A 19961-nucleotide genomic window follows, 5' to 3' on the forward strand; every position below is an offset into this window, starting at 1 on the left:
CGTTACGAGTATATCGTCTGTCGTCATGTCGGTAGATTCCGTAGTTTCTTCCTTGTCCGTCACGTGGTGGAGAATTTCTCCCTGAATCGTAACTGTGCGCCGAACTGTTGCGTCTGAAGTTATTCTGCCTCCCTTGATAATAATTGTTTTGGTTCCCATATTGTCTGTTTCTCTGATTGTCTCTGTGATAGTCACTACCGCGGAGAGGTGATTTTTCCCTGTAATTATTACTACTCTGCCAACGGTTGTCATACGGGTGGTGTCTGTTTTGGTCACGATTTGTGTTGTGAGAATAGCCTTGTCGTGTCAAGTTATTACTTCTTTCATCGCGGAATTGCGACAGATGTGACCTGTAATTGTTGTGCTCCTGGTTTCGCGTTCCGCGATTGTCAGGGTCAATTTCTAACTCTTGTAAGAATCCCTGAAATGCTTCAATGTCGTCTTTGCAACGTCCTGCCAAAATAATATGTCGTAAATGTTCAGGCAGTTTGATTAAGCAAATGCGGATGAGTTCTGAGGGGCTGTATGGGTTTGAAAGATACTGATTCTTATGCAACATGTCTTCAAAATATTTCATAAGACTGGAAAATTCAGATTGTTCGAAACGTTTCATCATTATGATGCTATGTTTTACTCGGTCTTGTGTGGCTTGAGACCAATATGCTGAGAGGAAGGCATGGTAAAACTCTCCTTCACTGTGGCAATCGTGAATTACCGATCGCATTCTTACAGCTGGTTCATTCTCCAAGTAGCCACACATAAATTCTAATCTGTGTTCTAACGACCAGTTGGGAGGAAAACAATGCGAGAATTGATGGAGCCATGCTTGTGGATGAATGTCGTTGCCAGAATTCTTAAATGTTTTGAATTTACGTGTAGTAATGAACAGCTTATAGTCAAAATCATCATGTCGCCGAGTCGCATATCGGTCATTGTTAGGTCGTGTCGGCCGTTCCATCTCAAAATTCGGTGCACATTGCCAATTTCTTTCATAACTTCCGAAATGCCCTGTGTTATTATTTTGTGGCTGTTCCGTATTTCTGTGTCCCTCTTCCCGTATTGGGGCGCGAGTATCCTCTGAAATACGTAATTCTTGTATTACCTGTGTCAGCTGATCTTGTACTTCCCGGATTTCTATTTTGTACTGTGTATTGATTTGATTTTGATTCTGTTTGAATTTTCTAATTTGTTCATACTCTTCTGTGTCAGTGAAGGCTACAGGTCTTGTGACATTCAGATCATCATCTACCTTTGTAGATAAGTTAGTGACCTGATCCGAAAGTTTGGCTACTTTCTCCGATAGTGAACACATTTCCTCAGTGTGTTTTTCTGAACCAAGTTTCAGAGTGTCCCTTTGTGTTGAAATCGAATCTACTGTGTCCTTTAAGCTTTCCTGAGTTATTGCAAGTTGCGTAACCGAATCGGTAGATGCAACGGAGTCAATTTTAGCCCACAAGGTCTCATGATTTTCATGAACAATGGCTTGCAGTTCTCTTATGGCTGCTTCGTGATTCCGTAATGCATTTTCATGCCGCGAAAAAATAGGTTGAAAATGCTCACAAATTTGTGTTTTTACGTCATTACAGACTTTTTGACATTTCGACTCAATGTTATGTAACTCAGTAGTTAAATCTTCACGTGTTTGTTCAAGTGTTTGTTCCAATGAGTCTAACTTTTTAAGATTTTGCTCCATTGTGTCTAACTTTTGCAGCTTTTGCTGTGTTTGTCTCTGATTTTGTTCCATTTGTTGCATTAGTTCTAATAATAATGCATTTGTGTTTGGAATCTGTTCCTCTACTCTTTTCGGCAGTGCATTTGCACCGGCAACATTCACATTTTGACAAGCTGAAAATGTGTCTTGACTTATTTGAGAAAACGGTGAGGACGCAAAACCTGAATCTACAGTATTTGTAAAATTGTGGCCTGTCATTTCGGATTCCTGAGGCGAGCTGTTGCCGACCGATCGATCGATAATGCTTCCCTGTTCACTACCTGTTTCACTGTCTACACCATTGTTTGCAGCCCGCTCCATTTCCCTATGCACAATTACCAAATTACTACTTTGAACATCAGTTAATTCATTACTCGGTGGCGCTAACACACTGCTTTCATTTTCACTGTCATTTCTCAGTTTACTTTGGAGCCTAGTATTACGTTTTTCACACGCCATTATTGTCACAGTATTTCACACGACAACAGAGAAAAACACAATTTGAAAATCAAAAATAGGGGAACACATTAACATAGCACTGAAAATAATATCTAGTTAATTGCAGCTGCGAAATACACTCCTGGAAATGGAAAAAAGAACACATTGACACCGGTGTGTCAGACCCACCATACTTGCTCCGGACACTGCGAGAGGGCTGTACAAGCAATGATCACATGCACGGCACAGTGGACACACCAGGAACCGCGGTGTTGGCCGTCGAATGGCGCTAGCTGCGCAGCATTTGTGCACCGCCGCCGTCAGTGTTAGCCAGTTTGCCGTGGCATACGGAGCTCCGTCGCAGTCTTTAACACTTGTAGCATGCCGCGACAGCGTGGACGTGAACCGTATGTGCAGTTGACGGACTTTGAGCGAGGGCGTATAGTGGGCATGCGGGAGGCCGGGTGGACGTACCGCCGAATTGCTCAACACGTGGGGCGTGAGGTCTCCACAGTACATCGATGTTGTCGCCAGTGGTCGGCGGAAGGTGCATGTGCCCGTCGACCTGGGACCGGACCGCAGCGACGCACGGATGCACGCCAAGACCGTAGGATCCTACGCAGTGCCGTAGGGGACCGCACCGCCACTTCCCAGCAAATTAGGGACACTGTTGCTCCGGAGTATCGGCGAGGACCATTCGCAACCGTCTCCATGAAGCTGGGCTACGGTCCCGCACACCGTTAGGCCGTCTTCCGCTCACGCCCCAACATCGTGCAGCCCGCCTCCAGTGGTGTCGCGACAGGCGTGAATGGAGGGACGAATGGAGACGTGTCGTCTTCAGCGATGAGAGTCGCTTCTGCCTTGGTGCCAATGATGGTCGTATGCGTGTTTGGCGCCGTGCAGGTGAGCGCCACAATCAGGACTGCATACGACCGAGGCACACAGGGCCAACACCCGGCATCATGGTGTGGGGAGCGATCTCCTACACTGGCCGTACACCACTGGTGATCGTCGAGGGGACACTGAATAGTGCACGGTACATCCAAACCGTCATCGAACCCATCGTTCTACCATTCCTAGACCGGCAAGGGAACTTGCTGTTCCAACAGGACAATGCACGTCCGCATGTATCCCGTGCCACCCAACGTGCTCTAGAAGGTGTAAGTCAACTACCCTGGCCAGCAAGATCTCCGGATCTGTCCCCCATTGAGCATGTTTGGGACTGGATGAAGCGTCGTCTCACGCGGTCTGCACGTCCAGCACGAACGCTGGTCCAACTGAGGCGCCAGGTGGAAATGGCATGGCAAGCCGTTTTACAGGACTACATCCAGCATCTCTACGATCGTCTCCATGGGAGAATAGCAGCCTGCATTGCTGCGAAAGGTGGATATACACTGTACTAGTGCTGACATTGTGCATGCTCTGTTGCCTGTGTCTATGTGCCTGTGGTTCTGTCAGTGTGGTCATGTGATGTATCTGACCCCAGGAATGTGTCAATAAAGTTTCCCCTTCCTGGGACAATGAATTCACGGTGTTCTTATTTCAATTTCCAGGAGTGTACTTGGTGCAAATCTACATGCATGCCACAACTGTTTTACTGTACAACAATAAAAGACTGCAACTACAAAGGAGATTTTCTCTACAATTACGCGCTAGCAATAAACAATAGCTACACTAATTACACAAACTGCAAGAAAAAAAAATCAGTAGATTCCAGTGAGGTATCCTCGGCTAAGGGTCGACATATGAAACGTCCCCTTTGAACAATTTATACAAGATTGTGCTTAAACTGACACACAATGTTTTTAGCGCAACGCAATCTGACTTTCAAAAAATCCCTACGAAAGAATGGGCCCTGACTAACACTAAACTATACCTTTCACAAATCACTTACCTCACAAAAATCTTCGCTACTCAAGCTACTGCAATACAGCGAGCGCCACTACTGCCAGCTAAATAAAAGATTCAAACTATGGAAGGCACTAACTACTGATAGGGATAGTTAGCAAATGAAAGATATTAATAGAGAACAAACTGTATTTACCTTGATATCATCATATATAAATATAGCAGTTCATGACAAATTTCAAAACTCCGCCATCTCTCTCCCCACATCCACCACTGCTGGCGGCTCACCTCCAACTGCGCAACGCTACGCGCTGTTCACATCCAGCTGCCGCTGCCCAACACTACAATGGCAGACAACAATGCAAAACTAGCCACAGACTGCACACAGCACAGCCAGTGATTTTCATACAGAGGTGGCGTTACCAATAAAAAAACTTAAACAGCCTACTTACATAAAGAAAACGTAAACAGCCTACTTACAATATGAAGGCTGTAAATTGAACAAAACACATAGGGATTACAATTATAAATACAATAAATTGGAGCGATCACATAGATAATATTGTGGGTAGAGCCAACCAAAGACTGCGATTCATTGGCAGAACTCTTAAAAAGGTGCAACAGGTCTACTAAAGAGACTGCTTACACCACGCTTGTCCGCACTATTCTGGAGTATTGCTGTCCGGTGTGGGATCCGCATCAGATGGGACTGACGGATGACATCGAAAAAGTACAAAGTAGGGCAGCTCGTTTTGTATTATCTCGAAATAGAGGAGATAGTGCCACAGATGTGATACATAAATTGGAGTGGCAGTCATTAAAACAAAGGCGTGTTTCGTTGCAAAGGGATCTTCTCATGAAATTTAAATCACCAGTTTTCTCCTCCGATTGCGAAAACATTTGTTGGCACCTACCCACGTAGGAAGAAATGATGATCACGATGAAATAAGAGAAGTCAGGCATCGCACAGAAAAATTTAAGTGCTCGTTTTTTCCCGTGATAGAGAGACAGCTTGAAGGTGGTTCATTGAACCCTCTGCCAGCCACTTTATTGTGAATGGCAATCACGTGTATATATATATATATATATATATATATATATATATATATATATATATATATATATGTGTGTGTGTGTGTGTGTGTGTGTGTGTGTGTGTGTGTGTGTGAGAGAGAGAGAGAGAGAGAGAGAGAGAGAGAGAGAGAGAGATAGAGAGATAGAGCTTAGTAAGGAACACAGTGACTAAACGCAATCCACAAAGTAACAAATTTACGAAATTTAATATTGGGACACAGTAGAGATCTGTGCATTCGTAGTTACAATAAACGTATTGAATTTTCTTGCTTAATCTGTGTTTCCTTGCTCTGACAGGTGATCCGAGCATCAGACTTTTACCCATGGATCCACAGCAGATTACGGAAATGGTGGTGGACGACAAAGGGCTCAAGTTCATCATGAGAGACATCGTCGTACTGGGACAAGCAAACGTACAGCTCCAAGATGTCAGGTACGGCGTCGTCTATTTAAAAGCAGAAAACGGAAATTAATATATTACATGGATGATGACAAATTTTCAATGTGAGGAATTATGCTTCTCAGAACCATAGAGTTATTGTCTCAAATGTTTCAAAGGAAAATGATACAATCTATTTCATGGCGGACAAAACTTCTCCAACACTATAAATAATCCATATCATAGAATTAAAAAGAAAAGCTATTTTATGGAGATGCTTCGAATGCCTTTTTATATAACTGTATAACTGGGACAATAGAACACTAAAAATGGTTCATGTTTCAGACCGCACATATCAGACAGTCTCAAAGGAAGCAAGATTAGGATTTAATATTCAGTCTAGACGAGAACCTTGTTCATGGAATAGGGGACAGCAGTAACACACTAAGTTCCATTGTTGCGTTAAATACACATCATGTATGTTAGCTAGTTCAGATGTCTACACCAATATCAGCCACTGTGCTGTTGTGGGCTCCAGTCCAGAGACTGGTTTGATGCAGCTCTCCATGCTACTCCATCCCGTGCAAGCTTCTCCATCTCTGAGTAACTACTGCAACCTACATCCCCCTGAATCTGCTTAGTGTATTCATTTCTTGGTGTCCCTCTACGATTTTTGCCCTCCACGCTTCCCTCCATCGCTGAATTGGTGACCCATTGTTGCCGCAAGACGTGTCCTACTAACCGATCCCATCTTCTAGTCAAGTTGTGCCATAAATTCCTCTTCTCCCCGATTCTGTTCAGTACCTCCTCATTAGTTATTTGATCGACCCATCTAATATTCAGCATTCTTCTGTAGCACCACATTTCGGAAGCTTCTATTATCTTCTTGTCTAAACCATTTATCGTCCATGTTTCACTTCCATACATGGCTACGCTCCATACAAATACTTTCAGAAACGACTTCCTGACACTTACATCTATACTCGATGTTAACAAATTTCTCTTCTTCAGAAACGCTTTCCTTGCCATTGCTAGTCTACATTTTATATCCTCTCTACTTCGACCTTCATCAGTTATTTTGCTCCCCAAATAGCAGAACTCATCTACTGCTTTAAGTGTCTCATTTCCTAATCTAATTCCCTTAGCATCACCTGATTTCATTAGACTACATTCCATTATCCTCGTTTTGCATTTGTTGAGGTTCATCTTATATCCTCCTTTCAAGACACTGTCCATTCCGTTCAGCTACTCTTCCACGTCCTTTGCTGTCTCTGACAGAATTACAATGTCATCGGCAAACCTCAAAGTTTTTATTTCTTCTCCATGGATTTTAATTCCTGCTCCAAATTCTTCTTTTGTTTCCTTTACTGCTTGCTCAATTTACATACTGAATAACATTGGCCGGCCGCTGTGGCCGAGCGGTTCTAGGCCTTTCAGTCCGGAACCGCGCTGCTGCTAGGTTGTAGCTTTGAATCCTGCCTCGGACATGGATGTGTGTAATGTCCATAGGTTAGTTAGGTTTAAGTAGCTCTATGTCTAAGGAACTGATGACCTCAGATGTTAAGTCCCATACTGCTTAGAGCCATTTGAACCATTTGAATAACTTCGGGGATAGGCTACAACTCTGTCTCACACCCTTCCCAGTCGCTGCTTCCCTTTGATGCCCCTCGATTCTTATAACTGCCATCTGGTTCCTGTACAAATTGTAAATAGCCTTTCGCTCCCTGTATTTGACCCCTGCCACCTTCATAATTTGTAAGTGTTCCAGCCAACACTGTCAAAAGCTTTCTCTAACAAGGGGGCCCTCCATAATGTAGATCTCTGATTTTGATGCGCTTGAAATATGTTGTAGAGGCACTTATCCTGAGTACTTGGCTATCCGGTTTTTTCGCGACGGGCTTGATGTTTGAGAAAATCGATTTTGAAGTTCATTTCGCGATTTTTATACCGGTAACATTACACATGTTTCGAGCAAGTCAACGTCGGGCAATGGTAAAGGTTCACGGCTACCACACTGGAGGTACCGTGTTCGAATGCTGCTCGTTACTTTCTTTTTTTCAAAATAGACCGAATTTTCAATTTTATTTCAAAGAATATAAACAAACAGTACAAGGTGTGCGAAATTATAAATGCTCCAGACTTGAAGAAAGACAATAGAGAGATCGCTTCTAGGGAAGATTCGATAAAATTACAGTCGCTAATCCTACATCCATTCAGTGCACCTAATTTTGAAGGCATGATTAGATACGGATGGTTCGCATCGAAATTAGCCGATGAAAGAGAAATCTTTTTGAATGCAGAAGAATTGTGTTTCCCGGTATCGCTCATGAAGAAATCGTGCGTCTGCAAGACGGCTGCTTTCATAAAATGCGGGTGGTACTGCGAAAATTTGTGTTTCTGTTGTTTCTGTGATAAGTATCACCCACAATATTGTTCTGGCACATCAAGCAAGATTTTGTAATATTGTGTGAAAGTAAAATTTAATAACTGAATATATCTTTATTATTTCGCACACCTTACTCTGTTTGTTGATATTCTTTGGAATAAAATTGAAAAATTCGGTCGATTCTGAAAAAAAGTACAAGAGCAAGATTCGAACACGGTACCTCCAGCGTGATAGCAGTGAACTTTCACCGCTGTTCTACGCTGACTTGCTCGAAGCAGAGGTAATGTTACGGGTATACAGAACGCGGAATGAACTTCAAAATCGATTTTCTCAAAAACCAAGGCCCGTCGCTAAAAAACCGGATAGTAATGTACTCAGGGTAGGTGCCTCTAAAACATATCTGAAGCGCACCAAAATCCGTGATTTACAGCATGGAGGGTCCCCTTGTAAGTATAAAAATACTAGAAACGTAGGTTTGCCTTTCCTTAATCTATCTTCTAACATAACTCGTAGGGTCAGTATTGATTCACGTATTCCTACATTTCTACGGAATCCGAACTGATCTTCCCCAGGGTCGTCTACTATTAGTCCTTCCATTCGTCCGTAATGAATTCATGTAAATATTTTGCAGCTGTGACTTATTAAACTGATAGTTCGGTAATTTTCACACCTGTCACCACCTGCTTTCTTTGGGATTGGAATTATTAAATTCTTCTTGAAGTCAGAGTATTTCACCTGTCTCATACATCTTGCTCCCCAGATGTTAGAGGTTTGTCATGGCTGGCTCTACCAAGGCTATCAATAGTTCTAATGGAATGTTGTCTACTCCTGGGGCCTTGTTTCGACATAGGTCTTTCAGTGCTCTGTCAAACTTATCACGCAGTACCACATCTCCCATTTCATCTTCACTTACGCCCTCTTCCAATTCCATAACATTGCCCTCAAGTACATCGCCCTTGTATAGACCCTCTGTATACTCCTTCTACCTTTCTGTTTTCGCTTATTTGCTTAGAACTGGTTTTTCATCTGAGCTCATGATATTCATACAAGTGGTTTTTTTTTTCTCCAAAGGCCTCTTCAATTTTCCTGTAGGCAGTTTCTATCTTACCCCTAGTGATATATGCCTCTACATCCTTACATTTGTCCTCTAGCCATCCCAGCTTAGCCATTTTGCACTTCCTGTCGACCTCATTTTTAAGACGTTTGTATTCGTTTTTGCCTGCTTCATTTAGTGCATTTTTATATTTTCTCCTTTAATCAATTAAATTCAATATCTCTTCCGTTACCCAAGGATTTCTACCAGCCCTCGGCTTTTTTCCTACTTGATCCTCTTCTGCCTTCACTATTTCATCTCTCAAAGCTACCAATTCTTCTTCTACCGTATTTATTTGCCCTGCACCTGTCAATCTTTCCGTAATGCTCTCTCTGAAACACTATACAACCTCTGCTTCTTTCTGTTTATCCAGGCCCCATCTTAAATTCCCACCTCTTTGCAGTTTATTCAGTTTTACTCTACAGTTCATAACCAATAAGTTGTGGTCAGAGGCCTCATTTGCCCCTGGAAATGTCTTACAATTTAAAACCTGGTTCCTAAATCTCTGTCTTACCATTATATAATCTATCTCAAACCTTCCAGTGTCTCCAGTCCTCTTCCATGTATACAACCTTCTTTCATGATTCTTAAACCAAGTGTTAGCTATGATCAAGTTTTGATCTGTGAAAAATTCTAGTGGGCGGCTTCCTATTTCGATCCTTATCCCCATTCCATATTCACTTACTACTTTGCCTTCTCTTGCTTTTCCTACTATCGAATTTCGGTCCCCCATGACTATTAAATTTTCGTTTCCCTTCACTATCTGAATAATTTCTTTTATCTCATCATACATTTCTTCACTGTCTTCATCATCTGCGGAGCTAGGTGGCATATAAACTTTTACTACTGTGGTAGTTGTGTGTCTATCTTGGCTACAATAATGCGTTCACTGTTCTATTCGTAATAGCTGACCCCCATATTTTTTTTATTCATTATTAAACCTACTCCTGCATTACCCCTATTTGATTTTGTATTTATAAACTTGTATTCACCTGACCAGAAGTCTTGTTCCTCCTGCCACCGAACTTCACTAATTCCCACTATATATAACTTTAACCTATTCGTTTCCCTTTTAAAAATTTTCTAACCTACCTGCCCGAATAAGGGATTTGACATTCCACGCTCCGATCCGTAGAACGCCAGTTTTCTTTCTTCTGATAAAGACATCATCCTGAGTGGTCCCCGCGTGGAGATCCGAATGGGGGACTATTTTACCTCCGGAATATTTTATCCAAGAGGATGCCATCATCATTTAACCATACAGTAAAGTTGCAAGCCCTCGGGAAAATTTACGATTGTTGTTTCCTCTTGCTTTCGGATATTCGCAGTACCAGCACAGCAAGGTCGTTTTGGTTAACATTACACGGCCAGGTCAGTAAGTCATCCAGACCGTTGTCCCTGCAACTACTGAAGAGGCCGTTACCTCTCTTTAGAAATCACAAGTTTGTCAACAGATACCCCTCCGCTGTGGTTGCACCTGCGGTACAGGTATGTGTGTCACTGAGGCACTCAAGCCTCCCGACCAAAAGCGAGGTCCATGGTTCATTAGTCACTATTATATCGAAAAATAAGTCTAAATGAACCATGTAACACTCTGGGGTCCTCCTTGGCATTCTGCCCACAAAATGGTCCAGAGATTGCTGCTCAAACATCGATCGAGAAATATGTATGGCGATGTTCTTGTGACGATACACTACAAGTTTCATCTGTCAATCATTGCAGTCATGTACATGTCAGCTAATGCTGGATTTCATCCCAGTCAGTCAGTTCATCCCTTCTACAGGAAAGTGTTAACGAAATTTACGATATGTTCTCATGTGTTAGACTGGACAGATCATCACCGAAAAGTTTTAGGGCTGGTCACACGTTTGGAAGAACCTATCACGAACTAACTGGCCTTAACTTCAATAGCAATGACAGGCATTGACATCTGTGCAAGAAACTGGTTCGAAACATCACTGCTCCATGCCCTTGATGAACCTGTGGGACTGAGAGCCCAATACTTGTATTGGTACACGGGCGCCATCGTATTCCTTTAGTGCAATAATCAGGCGTCACACTAAAGTGAAGAGATTCCGACGGGATCTATAGTCGAGACGGCGTAAGAAGGTCCCTGACAGCTCACAGCAGTGTTACCAGCTTTCAGCTGCAGGCGAAAACAGTAGTCGTCTACCGAGCAGAGGCAACACTGTGGCGTTGCCATAGAGACGTTTGCAAAATCCCGTTACATTATTGATTGGGGTAGACTCGCGAAGCTGCCTTGTGCTTCCCACTGCAACTGTCGGGGATCAGCTTTCGCCGATTGCATTACAGCAACTTTTTATTCTTGGTATTGCCTATCCCAGCTACTTCCCACACTAGAGTCCTGTTTATAGGATTCCGTTTCCCAATCTGTAAAAATGCAACCCTTATAAGATGTAGTCCATCTGTCTGTCTGTCTGTCTGTCTGTCAGTCCGACTGTCAAGAACCCTTTTTCTCAGCAACTCATAGACGTATCAAGCTCACATTTATGTCAAATATTAAAATTTATTGCCCCTTGGCGGTGTAAGATGTTTAAGCTTCTAATCCAATGCAATCAGTTTATGTCACATACTTTGATGCTCGAAAACTCTCTCATCAAAACCTATAACGTGTTCCCCGTTGACCTAGAACCGTAAAATTTGGCGAGAAGCGCGGTTTCACAATAAAGGTGAAGAAAAAATCTCAAATGGTTAATTTGTAATTATATAACACAAAAAATGTTTTTTAACTGTTTATCTATCTGTCTGTCCGTCTGTTAAGAACAGGTGGACGTAGCAATTTCAAATTTATGTGACATTCTAAGATCTATGGTCCATTGGTGGTGAAAAAATGTAAGTTTTTGTCAATGTAGTCAAAAGAGTCGGTCATTATGTCACATATTTTGATACTTGCAAACTCATTCATCAAAACCTACGGAAGTAGCCTTGTTTCTCGTTGACCTAGAATCATGAACTTCGGCAGGAAGCAAGGTTGCACGGTACAAGTATAGCGAAAAGTATGAAACTTGTTAATGTGTGATTATATCACATAAAAATATCTTTTGCTTTTTGAATATACATTGCATTCATCATCTGTCAAACATTACTGCATGCAAACGTAAAATGTAAGTTGTAGTCACTTTTTAGTTACTTAATAAAAACGTTTCATTAAATCTTCTCTTTCTCTCTCTCTCTCTCTCTCTCTCTCTGAAATCCCCTGCTCGCTTCTTTTGTATGTATGGGCTAGTCTAAAGAATTACAGTAGACATTTTCATACGATCTAGGAATTTCTAGGACCAATATCTTGTCAGTATCGATATCGATAACAGGCAAACACCATTGAGATTCTGGACTCCCACTCGCACTTGACCAATCGTTTTTCTTTTGTTTACTGTTCTGCGTAATGGACCCCAAGAGAAGATATTATTTTTGTGGAGACTGTTCGCACTGTCTGTGTGGACACAGTTCCAAAAATGAAAGCGCACAGTTCTGCTTCATTCCTGTAGGCGTACCACGAGGCACGACCTGCTGGTAGCAATCAGCAGCTGGTATTTTCCACGGCAGGCGAAAACTGCGACATACTGTATGTCTCTAGTGTTATGTGTCTCACGATAACGGTTGAATGTTCAAATTATGTCACTGGGTCGACAGAGAATAATACTTGATGACAACTCTTATCGTAAATGACAGTGCGTATACATTCTAAGAATAAAATGACCGTTCGGGGACTACACACAACGATGAATCCGCATTGCCGCGAATGCGATTGACGGCACAGTGCTTTACTGAAATTCCTTGAGAATATTGGTGTCCGTTTACTTTCATTACATAGCGATTTCCTGAGCTAAAAGAGTGGTGAAAAAGAGGCTCAAGAAGAGAAAAAGCTATGGAATCATGAGGACTATGTCAATAGTTTTTTTTCTACAATTTAGTCATCATCAACAATGCGAACACTTTTAGTTCCAAAGCTCGTCTCTCTGGCGATAACCATGTTAATAAGGCTAAAGGTAGAAGGATTTGCCGGCCGAAGTGGCCGTGCGGTTAAAGGCGCTGCAGACTGGAACCGCAAGACCGCTACGGTCGCAGGTTCGAATCCTGCCTCGGGCATGGATATTTGTGATGTCCTTAGGTTAGTTAGGTTTAACTAGTTCTAAGTTCTAGGGGACTAATGACCTCAGCAGTTGAGTCCCATAGCGGATTTACACACGTTTGACATTTAAGATTTGCTGACAATTCTTGAATCGCTGCTGGAAAATAACAGTGAAGAAAAAGCTCCCTGCTCTTCTTCTTAGTACATCGCATTTAATACGTTTAGTAAGCAAGTTCTCAGAGCCAATCTTTTAGTCTTCAGCGGAGCGCGTGTTTTTTTAAAATTTCATGACAGATTAAAATTGTGTGCTAAACTAAGACTAACCTGCAACATTACCTTTCTTCGGTAACACTCTTACTAACTATTTAAAATCTAAATCGACTTCTAATTAAACTATACATATTAGTCGAACTGACAACACAGCTAAATAATTGTGAAATATTAAAGGCAGTAAATCTAGGAGACACCTAGATATTACTGCGTTAGTGTTCAAAAGAGCTGTATATACATCTTATACGTAAAGTGACAAGTAATGAACCACATTGAAATTACCAGTATCGATAGGTGTGACAAGCATATGGCTGGGGAGTTTCTGTATAGCCACCTCAGCAATTGCTGTAAGCCGTTTAGCAAAACAACAGAATGTCTGCATCTGAGTGGCTGAATCAGGATATGAACCCAACTTCGTACGATGAGAGTTAGTGAATTACTTGCTGCACAACTTTCCTCTATGGCTGTTTCGATCTATTTTCGTAGTTAAATTGTACTGGCTCAATGAATACAATGACAGAGTTTCTAACTGGTGGTTCGTCTGAGAAACATCAGGTAAAAGATAAAGCATTATCTATCATTGAAGAAGTCTAAAATATTCTCAACAGCATGCTTAACATCCATTAGGAGTGCATTCTAATTTTTGATGAGACGCGCTGTTGGAAATATCTGATTCATGTTTATCTCAGCTGAATTGTGCATCAAGTTTTGATGATTACTACGTCTACGATTTCGTTTTAAAATTTGGTGTTAGGCAGTCAGCAACTGGAATTGCTCTGTATTCACTGGGTGTCGTCGGCTGCGAAGTTTATATTTCCCTATCATTTGCTACGTCTGCCAAATGGTCGACGCCACGGTCAACAGCATTCTGAAGTACAGCCCTCATTCTTTGTTCGGATAAAACAACACCCTACTAGGATAATACAACAATATAGCTCATGAAATACACAAATAATTACAAATGAAGAAGTAGAAAGAGAAATAAATAGCTATTATGCAATTCCACTCAGAAGCACAGAACAAAGCAGCTAAACTAACAGCTCTGTACAAACTAACAATAAGTGCTGCAGCTTCTGTTGTTACAAATGGCAACTGCAAACTGGTCAGCGACTGGAACACTAATGACGAAATAGGATGTGTACAACAGCTGCACTCATTCAAATGCTCTGAATGATGCGACTAGTGGAGTTGCGTTTGTGATAGCTGTACCAACATGTGTATTGCATTCCATGAGCAGCGGCTGCGATAAACTTCACTACACAATCTGTGTACGTAATGTCATGTTGTTATTGTTGCCTTTAGGGCCATATTACGTCTAGGTATAAATGAAACACATAGAACATATTTTGATGCCTAAATGAAGTTAATGAGCTACAATTATAAGCATTTAGAATTTTACTGCTGACTTTTACTGTCCTGTTTCCTTGAAAAGAATCAGTTACTTAACAATTGCTAATTAACACAGATCTCACAAACTTTCAAAGAAGATGTCTTTGAATTACAATTAAATTTGCTACATTATACTTCTGAAGAAGAGAAATTTGTTAAAATAGTATATAGATTTCTGTTAGAAAGTCTTTTCTGATTGTATGGAATGTAGCCATGCATGGAAGTGACAATGGACGACAAACAGTTTAGACAAGAAGAGAACGTAAGTTTTTGAAATGTGATGCTACAGAACAATGCTGAAGATTAGATAGATAGGTCACTTAACTAATGAGGAGGTACTGAATAGAAGAAGGGAATGACTACTGGAAGAAATTCTGAGCAACGGATCAACAGTTTATTACTCGAGGGAAGTGTGCGTGTGTGTGTGAGGGGGGGGGGGGGGGGAGAGGGATGGAAGAGGGGGAGGGAGGTACAAATCGTAGAGAGAGACTAAGAGGTGAATACAGTAAGCAGATTCAGAAGGATTTAGGTTGCAGCAGTTGTTCTGAGATGAAAAGGCTTGCACAGGATAGAGGAGCATGGAGAGCTGCATCAACCTGTCCTCAGACATTATCATTATACATCACAGCTCTTCAAAGGGTTTGGATTTAACTGGCGTTGCTAAATTACACAGAGGATCATTCAACAGTATTCGTATCATAAGTTTCCTGATGAAATGGATTACTATAATGCTGTGCCGACATTATTGTTCATGTAAATGTGCTACTTTCGTCTCAGCATCTAGACCTGTGAAAACTCATTTATATAGATTCAGCACTATAAAAACTACACTGAAACATTGTTGTTTGGATCTTCGAGTGAGCCAGTTATAGTAATGGATTACTATCATTAACCCAAGTGCACCAAAGGAAAAATTTAGTCCGTTTTCATAACGTTGTCGTGAATATCTTAATATCTGATTTTACTGATATGGATTTCGGCTTTCTAAGGCCCACTGTCGTTCGATTATCGTCTTAAGCCTTCTACAGCAGCTGGATCCTCATCGTAATTTCTACCAAACACACTGGATGAATGGCGATGATCATAGTTGACAAATATATTACGAGGAGCTTAAGGTCTTAAAATATCGGTAATTCATTTATTTATGTTAATGAGCTCTCTGTTTAGAAAATGACAGCAAATGGTTTTGATTTGTTTTGAAACAGGAAGCTGACATATATCAGAAATCGGATGGGGAGTCTCCTGAAGTGACAAGCTTCATGACAAGTAGTTATATAAGAGACTTATGCTATGGTAGGGCTGCTGTTATGAGAATACACATACATTCACGGAGTATTGCGAACTGGAATCTGCGTGCGGTCTTTATGTTGTGGTCTACCGTCCACATCATGTGCAAGGCTTTTCGTCTCTGCATAGTTACTGCAACCCCACGTCCATTCGATCTTGCTTACTGTATTCATGTCTACGTGTCCTACACTTTCGACCCATCAAACTTCCCTCCATTACCAAATACGAGGATCGCTCCGAAAGTAATGCCGCCTTTTTTTCGTGGTGACTTTGGATGTTCGCGCCAGATGTCGATGGTATAGTGCTAATGCTTGAACCTTCCTCTTTCATTTGCAGATGGTTCCGTTGCCCCGCGTTAGTTGACACCAGGAAAGGAGTGTTCCAAAATGGAGTCTGATATGCACGCGCTTATATAACAGGGAAGTGTGATTGAATTACTCACTGCTGAAGAAATTGCACCGATTGAAATCCATCGACGCTCGGTAAAGGTGTATGGAGACGATAACATATACGTGACCAATGTGAGGTGATGGATACGGCTTTTTCAAGGTGGTTAAAATTCACGGTTTGGGCGACCCTTCACAGCTGTCATTTCTCACAATGAAGAGGGTCTTGATTGACTCAACCATCCTCACCGGCGGATAATGACCAGAGAATTATCTGCAAAGCTGAATGTTGGCTGTAACGACTTGGAAGCAATGTTGGAAAAGATCGGTTATTGCAAAGTCTGTGCGAGATAGGTCCAGCGGATGCTTACAGAAGAACAAAAAACTCATCGAATGAAAATTTGTCAGGAACCTGCTGGACCAGTTTGAAGCTGAAGGTGACAATTTTCTGAACAGCACCGGCAACGAGGCGTGGTGTCACCACAACGAGCCGGAATCCAAAAGAGAATCCCCGGAATCGCGACATTCGAATCCTCCGTCAGAGAAGAAATTGAAGACACAGCAGTCTGCAGGCAAAGTGATGTGCACAGTCCAGTTGGGTAGTCAGGGTGTAGTTCTTTTGGATGCTCTGTAAACTGGAGAAACTGTCATTTCAGCATGCTACAAGACGACACTGGCTAAGCTGGAAACCCGGATTTCGAGTGTGAGGTCAGAGAAGAACACTAACTTTCACCTGCAACATTATAACGCCAGATCCCACATCAGTTTTGCAACCACGCAACTCATTGCAAAATTCGGCTCGACTGTCTTACCGCATCCACCGTACAGTCCCGATTTAGCGCCTTCAGACTTCCATCTCTTTAGGCCTCTGAAAGATGGACTACGTGGTGAACAATTTCAAGAGTCGGATGCTGTGATCAAAACTGTGAGGAAGTAGTTAGCCTCAGTTGGTTCCAATTTTTACAAGCGCGGTATGCAGGCTCTGGTTGATCTTTGGAAAAAGTGATAACGAATGGTGGTGATTATGTGTGAAAATGCAAATGAAATATGGCTCTATTTAGCTGTGCTGTTATGATTTATGTATCTCCTGAAGTTTCCATGAATGAGAGGCATAATTTCTGGATCGACCCAAGTAGACTGTTTCTTAATACCTCAGGATGTGTCCCATCAATCAGTCACTTCTTTTAGTCAAATTCTGTCATAAATTTCTTTTTTCCCAATTCGATGCACCATTTCTTCACTTTTAGTTTCCTCTTCCGATCTAATCTTCTACATTCTTGACTTGGATTCGCGTAACGTCCACGTTTTGTTTCTGTACATGGCAGAAAAATACGCCTTCAGAAGAGACTTCCCATCTCTTAAACTTATATTCCACGTTACAATTTTGTCTTTTCCAAAAACAGCTTCCTTGATGCTGCTAGTCGCATTTTACATTCTCCAAAATTCTTCCATCTTCAATTTTTTTGATGCTCATACAGCAGAAATCATCTACTATTTATAGCCTGTCATTCTCAAGTCTGATTTCCTCAGCAACGTCCTGGTTTAATTGTACAAACCTCCACTCTCTTTTTTTTACTTTTGTAGATGTTAATCTTATAATCTATTTTTCAAGAAATGTCGTTTATGGTGGTGTTAGAATTACAATACCATCAACTCATTTTTTATTCTGTCTGTATTCGCTTTCCTATTTATCTTTGCTAGTATACTTAGATAATAACGTTATGAATCGGCTGCAACCCTGTGGTATTCCCTTCTGAACTACTACACATCTTTCATGTTTTTCTACTCTCAAACGTTTAGTTTCGTTTCTGTACAATTTACAGATAACTTTAAGCTCCCAGTATTTCATCCTTGTTTCAGAATTTCGTAGAGTGTGTTCCAGTCAACAGTGCCAAAAGTTCTCTCTAAATCTACAAGTAGTGTAACCGTACCTCTTACGTTTGTCAGTCTGTCTTCTGAGACAAGTCGTAAGGTCAGTTTAGCCAGACATACTTCTCCATTTGTCTGGAAGATAAACTGATCTTCGATACTATATTGCAGAGCATGTGTTGTTAAGAAGAACGATGCAATGTTCCTTCCGACATGCAGGCACTGCGACCAGTACAGCCATTATGAAGTACATAAACTGTATTCGCAGTTGCAAATATGGACCAGCATCAGCTGTATAAGGGGATGACGGCAACGAACTCGGCCTTCGTGGTTTACGATGGCGGTCGCTTTCACCACTTTGGCTATTTGTGCGCGACTCAGGACCGTACGTTGACGTTACTGCATCACAACCTGTGCTCGTATACACAATACGTAATTCTAATACCGGGGAGGACATTTTTCACTGAAAGTCGCTGTATTGCGGTCGCTTTCTACTAGTGATCCTGTTTTTATGGAGATAATTCGTGGCAGCATTTTTCAACGATGATTAATTAAACCGACGTTTCTGTAAAATGCGTACTTGTCAGGATGTACTTCCTGTACAGCTGTAATTATTACGTTCTTCTTTAAGTCTGAAGATACTTTGCCAGTCGTATACCAGACGGAATAGTTTTGTGATGACTAGTTCTCCCAAACACTCTAATAATGGAGAGTCAACATTAATTTTGCTTTGATGACTGCTGCTAATATAGACACGAGAGCAGTATTTGGAAGTAGAACACACGATTGAACTGTGTTGCAGTACCGTAAATAAAATGTATAATCAACTTCTTTTAATTTTCAGACACAATCACAACTACCTTTCCAGATTATCAATTTCGACTTTCTCAAATGGCCATCTTCAGATCTAAAATAAAAAACTGAAATCTGCTTATAATTTGAGCTACTCCATATAAAATACTTTTTGTATTAAAAACTACAGACATAATAAAATTCTCTTCTGAATGGAGAGGTTGTAACCTTCCTGTATAAAATCATGATGTGTTACCTTCCCGAACAGATTAATTAAATTTGGATAATTAAATCCTGACGTTTGAAAACCGATAAATCTTAACTCACGAAAAACTGACAAATTTTGACGTAAGTAGCGCTACGCCATGGCCCTGTGAAATCAATCTGAATCTGTCCGTGAAAAATAAACTGAAAAATTCTTACCTCGTGATGGTGTCGACGGATAGCGCTGTCTATATATCTGTTCATAAATGGCACAGGTTAGTGCAATGCTGGCTTATCTACTGATACTGGATGACATTTGTCTGAGAGCTGAATTACTAGAAAAACTGACTTTACGTAGTGACGTAGCTGCACAGCTGGTCGTCTGATTACTAAAAAGCACTAGAGAAGAATTCTGGAATATTTTAATTTAGATAAATGACTGGATCGGGACTGGCATTGACTTAAGGGGAAATTATACTTTTATTGTTGACTGGTAAAAACAAATGTATTCTAAAAAATTTTTACGTTATTGATAAAGATCTACAATCCGTTACACGAGAAAACTGAATATAATACAAATCTGGTCACCTGGTGCTGACGAATCACAAAAAAAGATTGAAACAGATTAATATTAACATCTCAGACAAGTGACTTAACTACGCGCATGCCAATAAAAATAATAAAATTTACCTTACAATAGATGGTTGACTTAAGTACACTTGATTTTTCATTATACAGGGTGTTA

The 19961-nt window shown here is 41.2% G+C and overlaps 1 protein-coding gene across 2 annotated transcripts in view; it reads left to right on the top strand.

Annotated features, from left to right (window-relative positions):
• LOC126455583 (protein takeout-like) overlaps positions 1-19961 on the top strand; it is a 94817-nt gene that overhangs the window by 42634 nt on the left and 32222 nt on the right. For both annotated transcript variants that reach the window (XM_050091341.1, XM_050091339.1), the window contains exon 3: positions 5369-5504. In XM_050091341.1, coding sequence (XP_049947298.1) covers positions 5369-5504 — 136 coding nt within the window. The remainder of the gene's footprint in view (positions 1-5368; positions 5505-19961) is intronic.

This window comes from Schistocerca serialis, chromosome 2 (assembly GCF_023864345.2).
Source record: "Schistocerca serialis cubense isolate TAMUIC-IGC-003099 chromosome 2, iqSchSeri2.2, whole genome shotgun sequence".
In the NCBI taxonomy this organism is placed as follows: Eukaryota; Metazoa; Arthropoda; class Insecta; order Orthoptera; family Acrididae; genus Schistocerca; species Schistocerca serialis.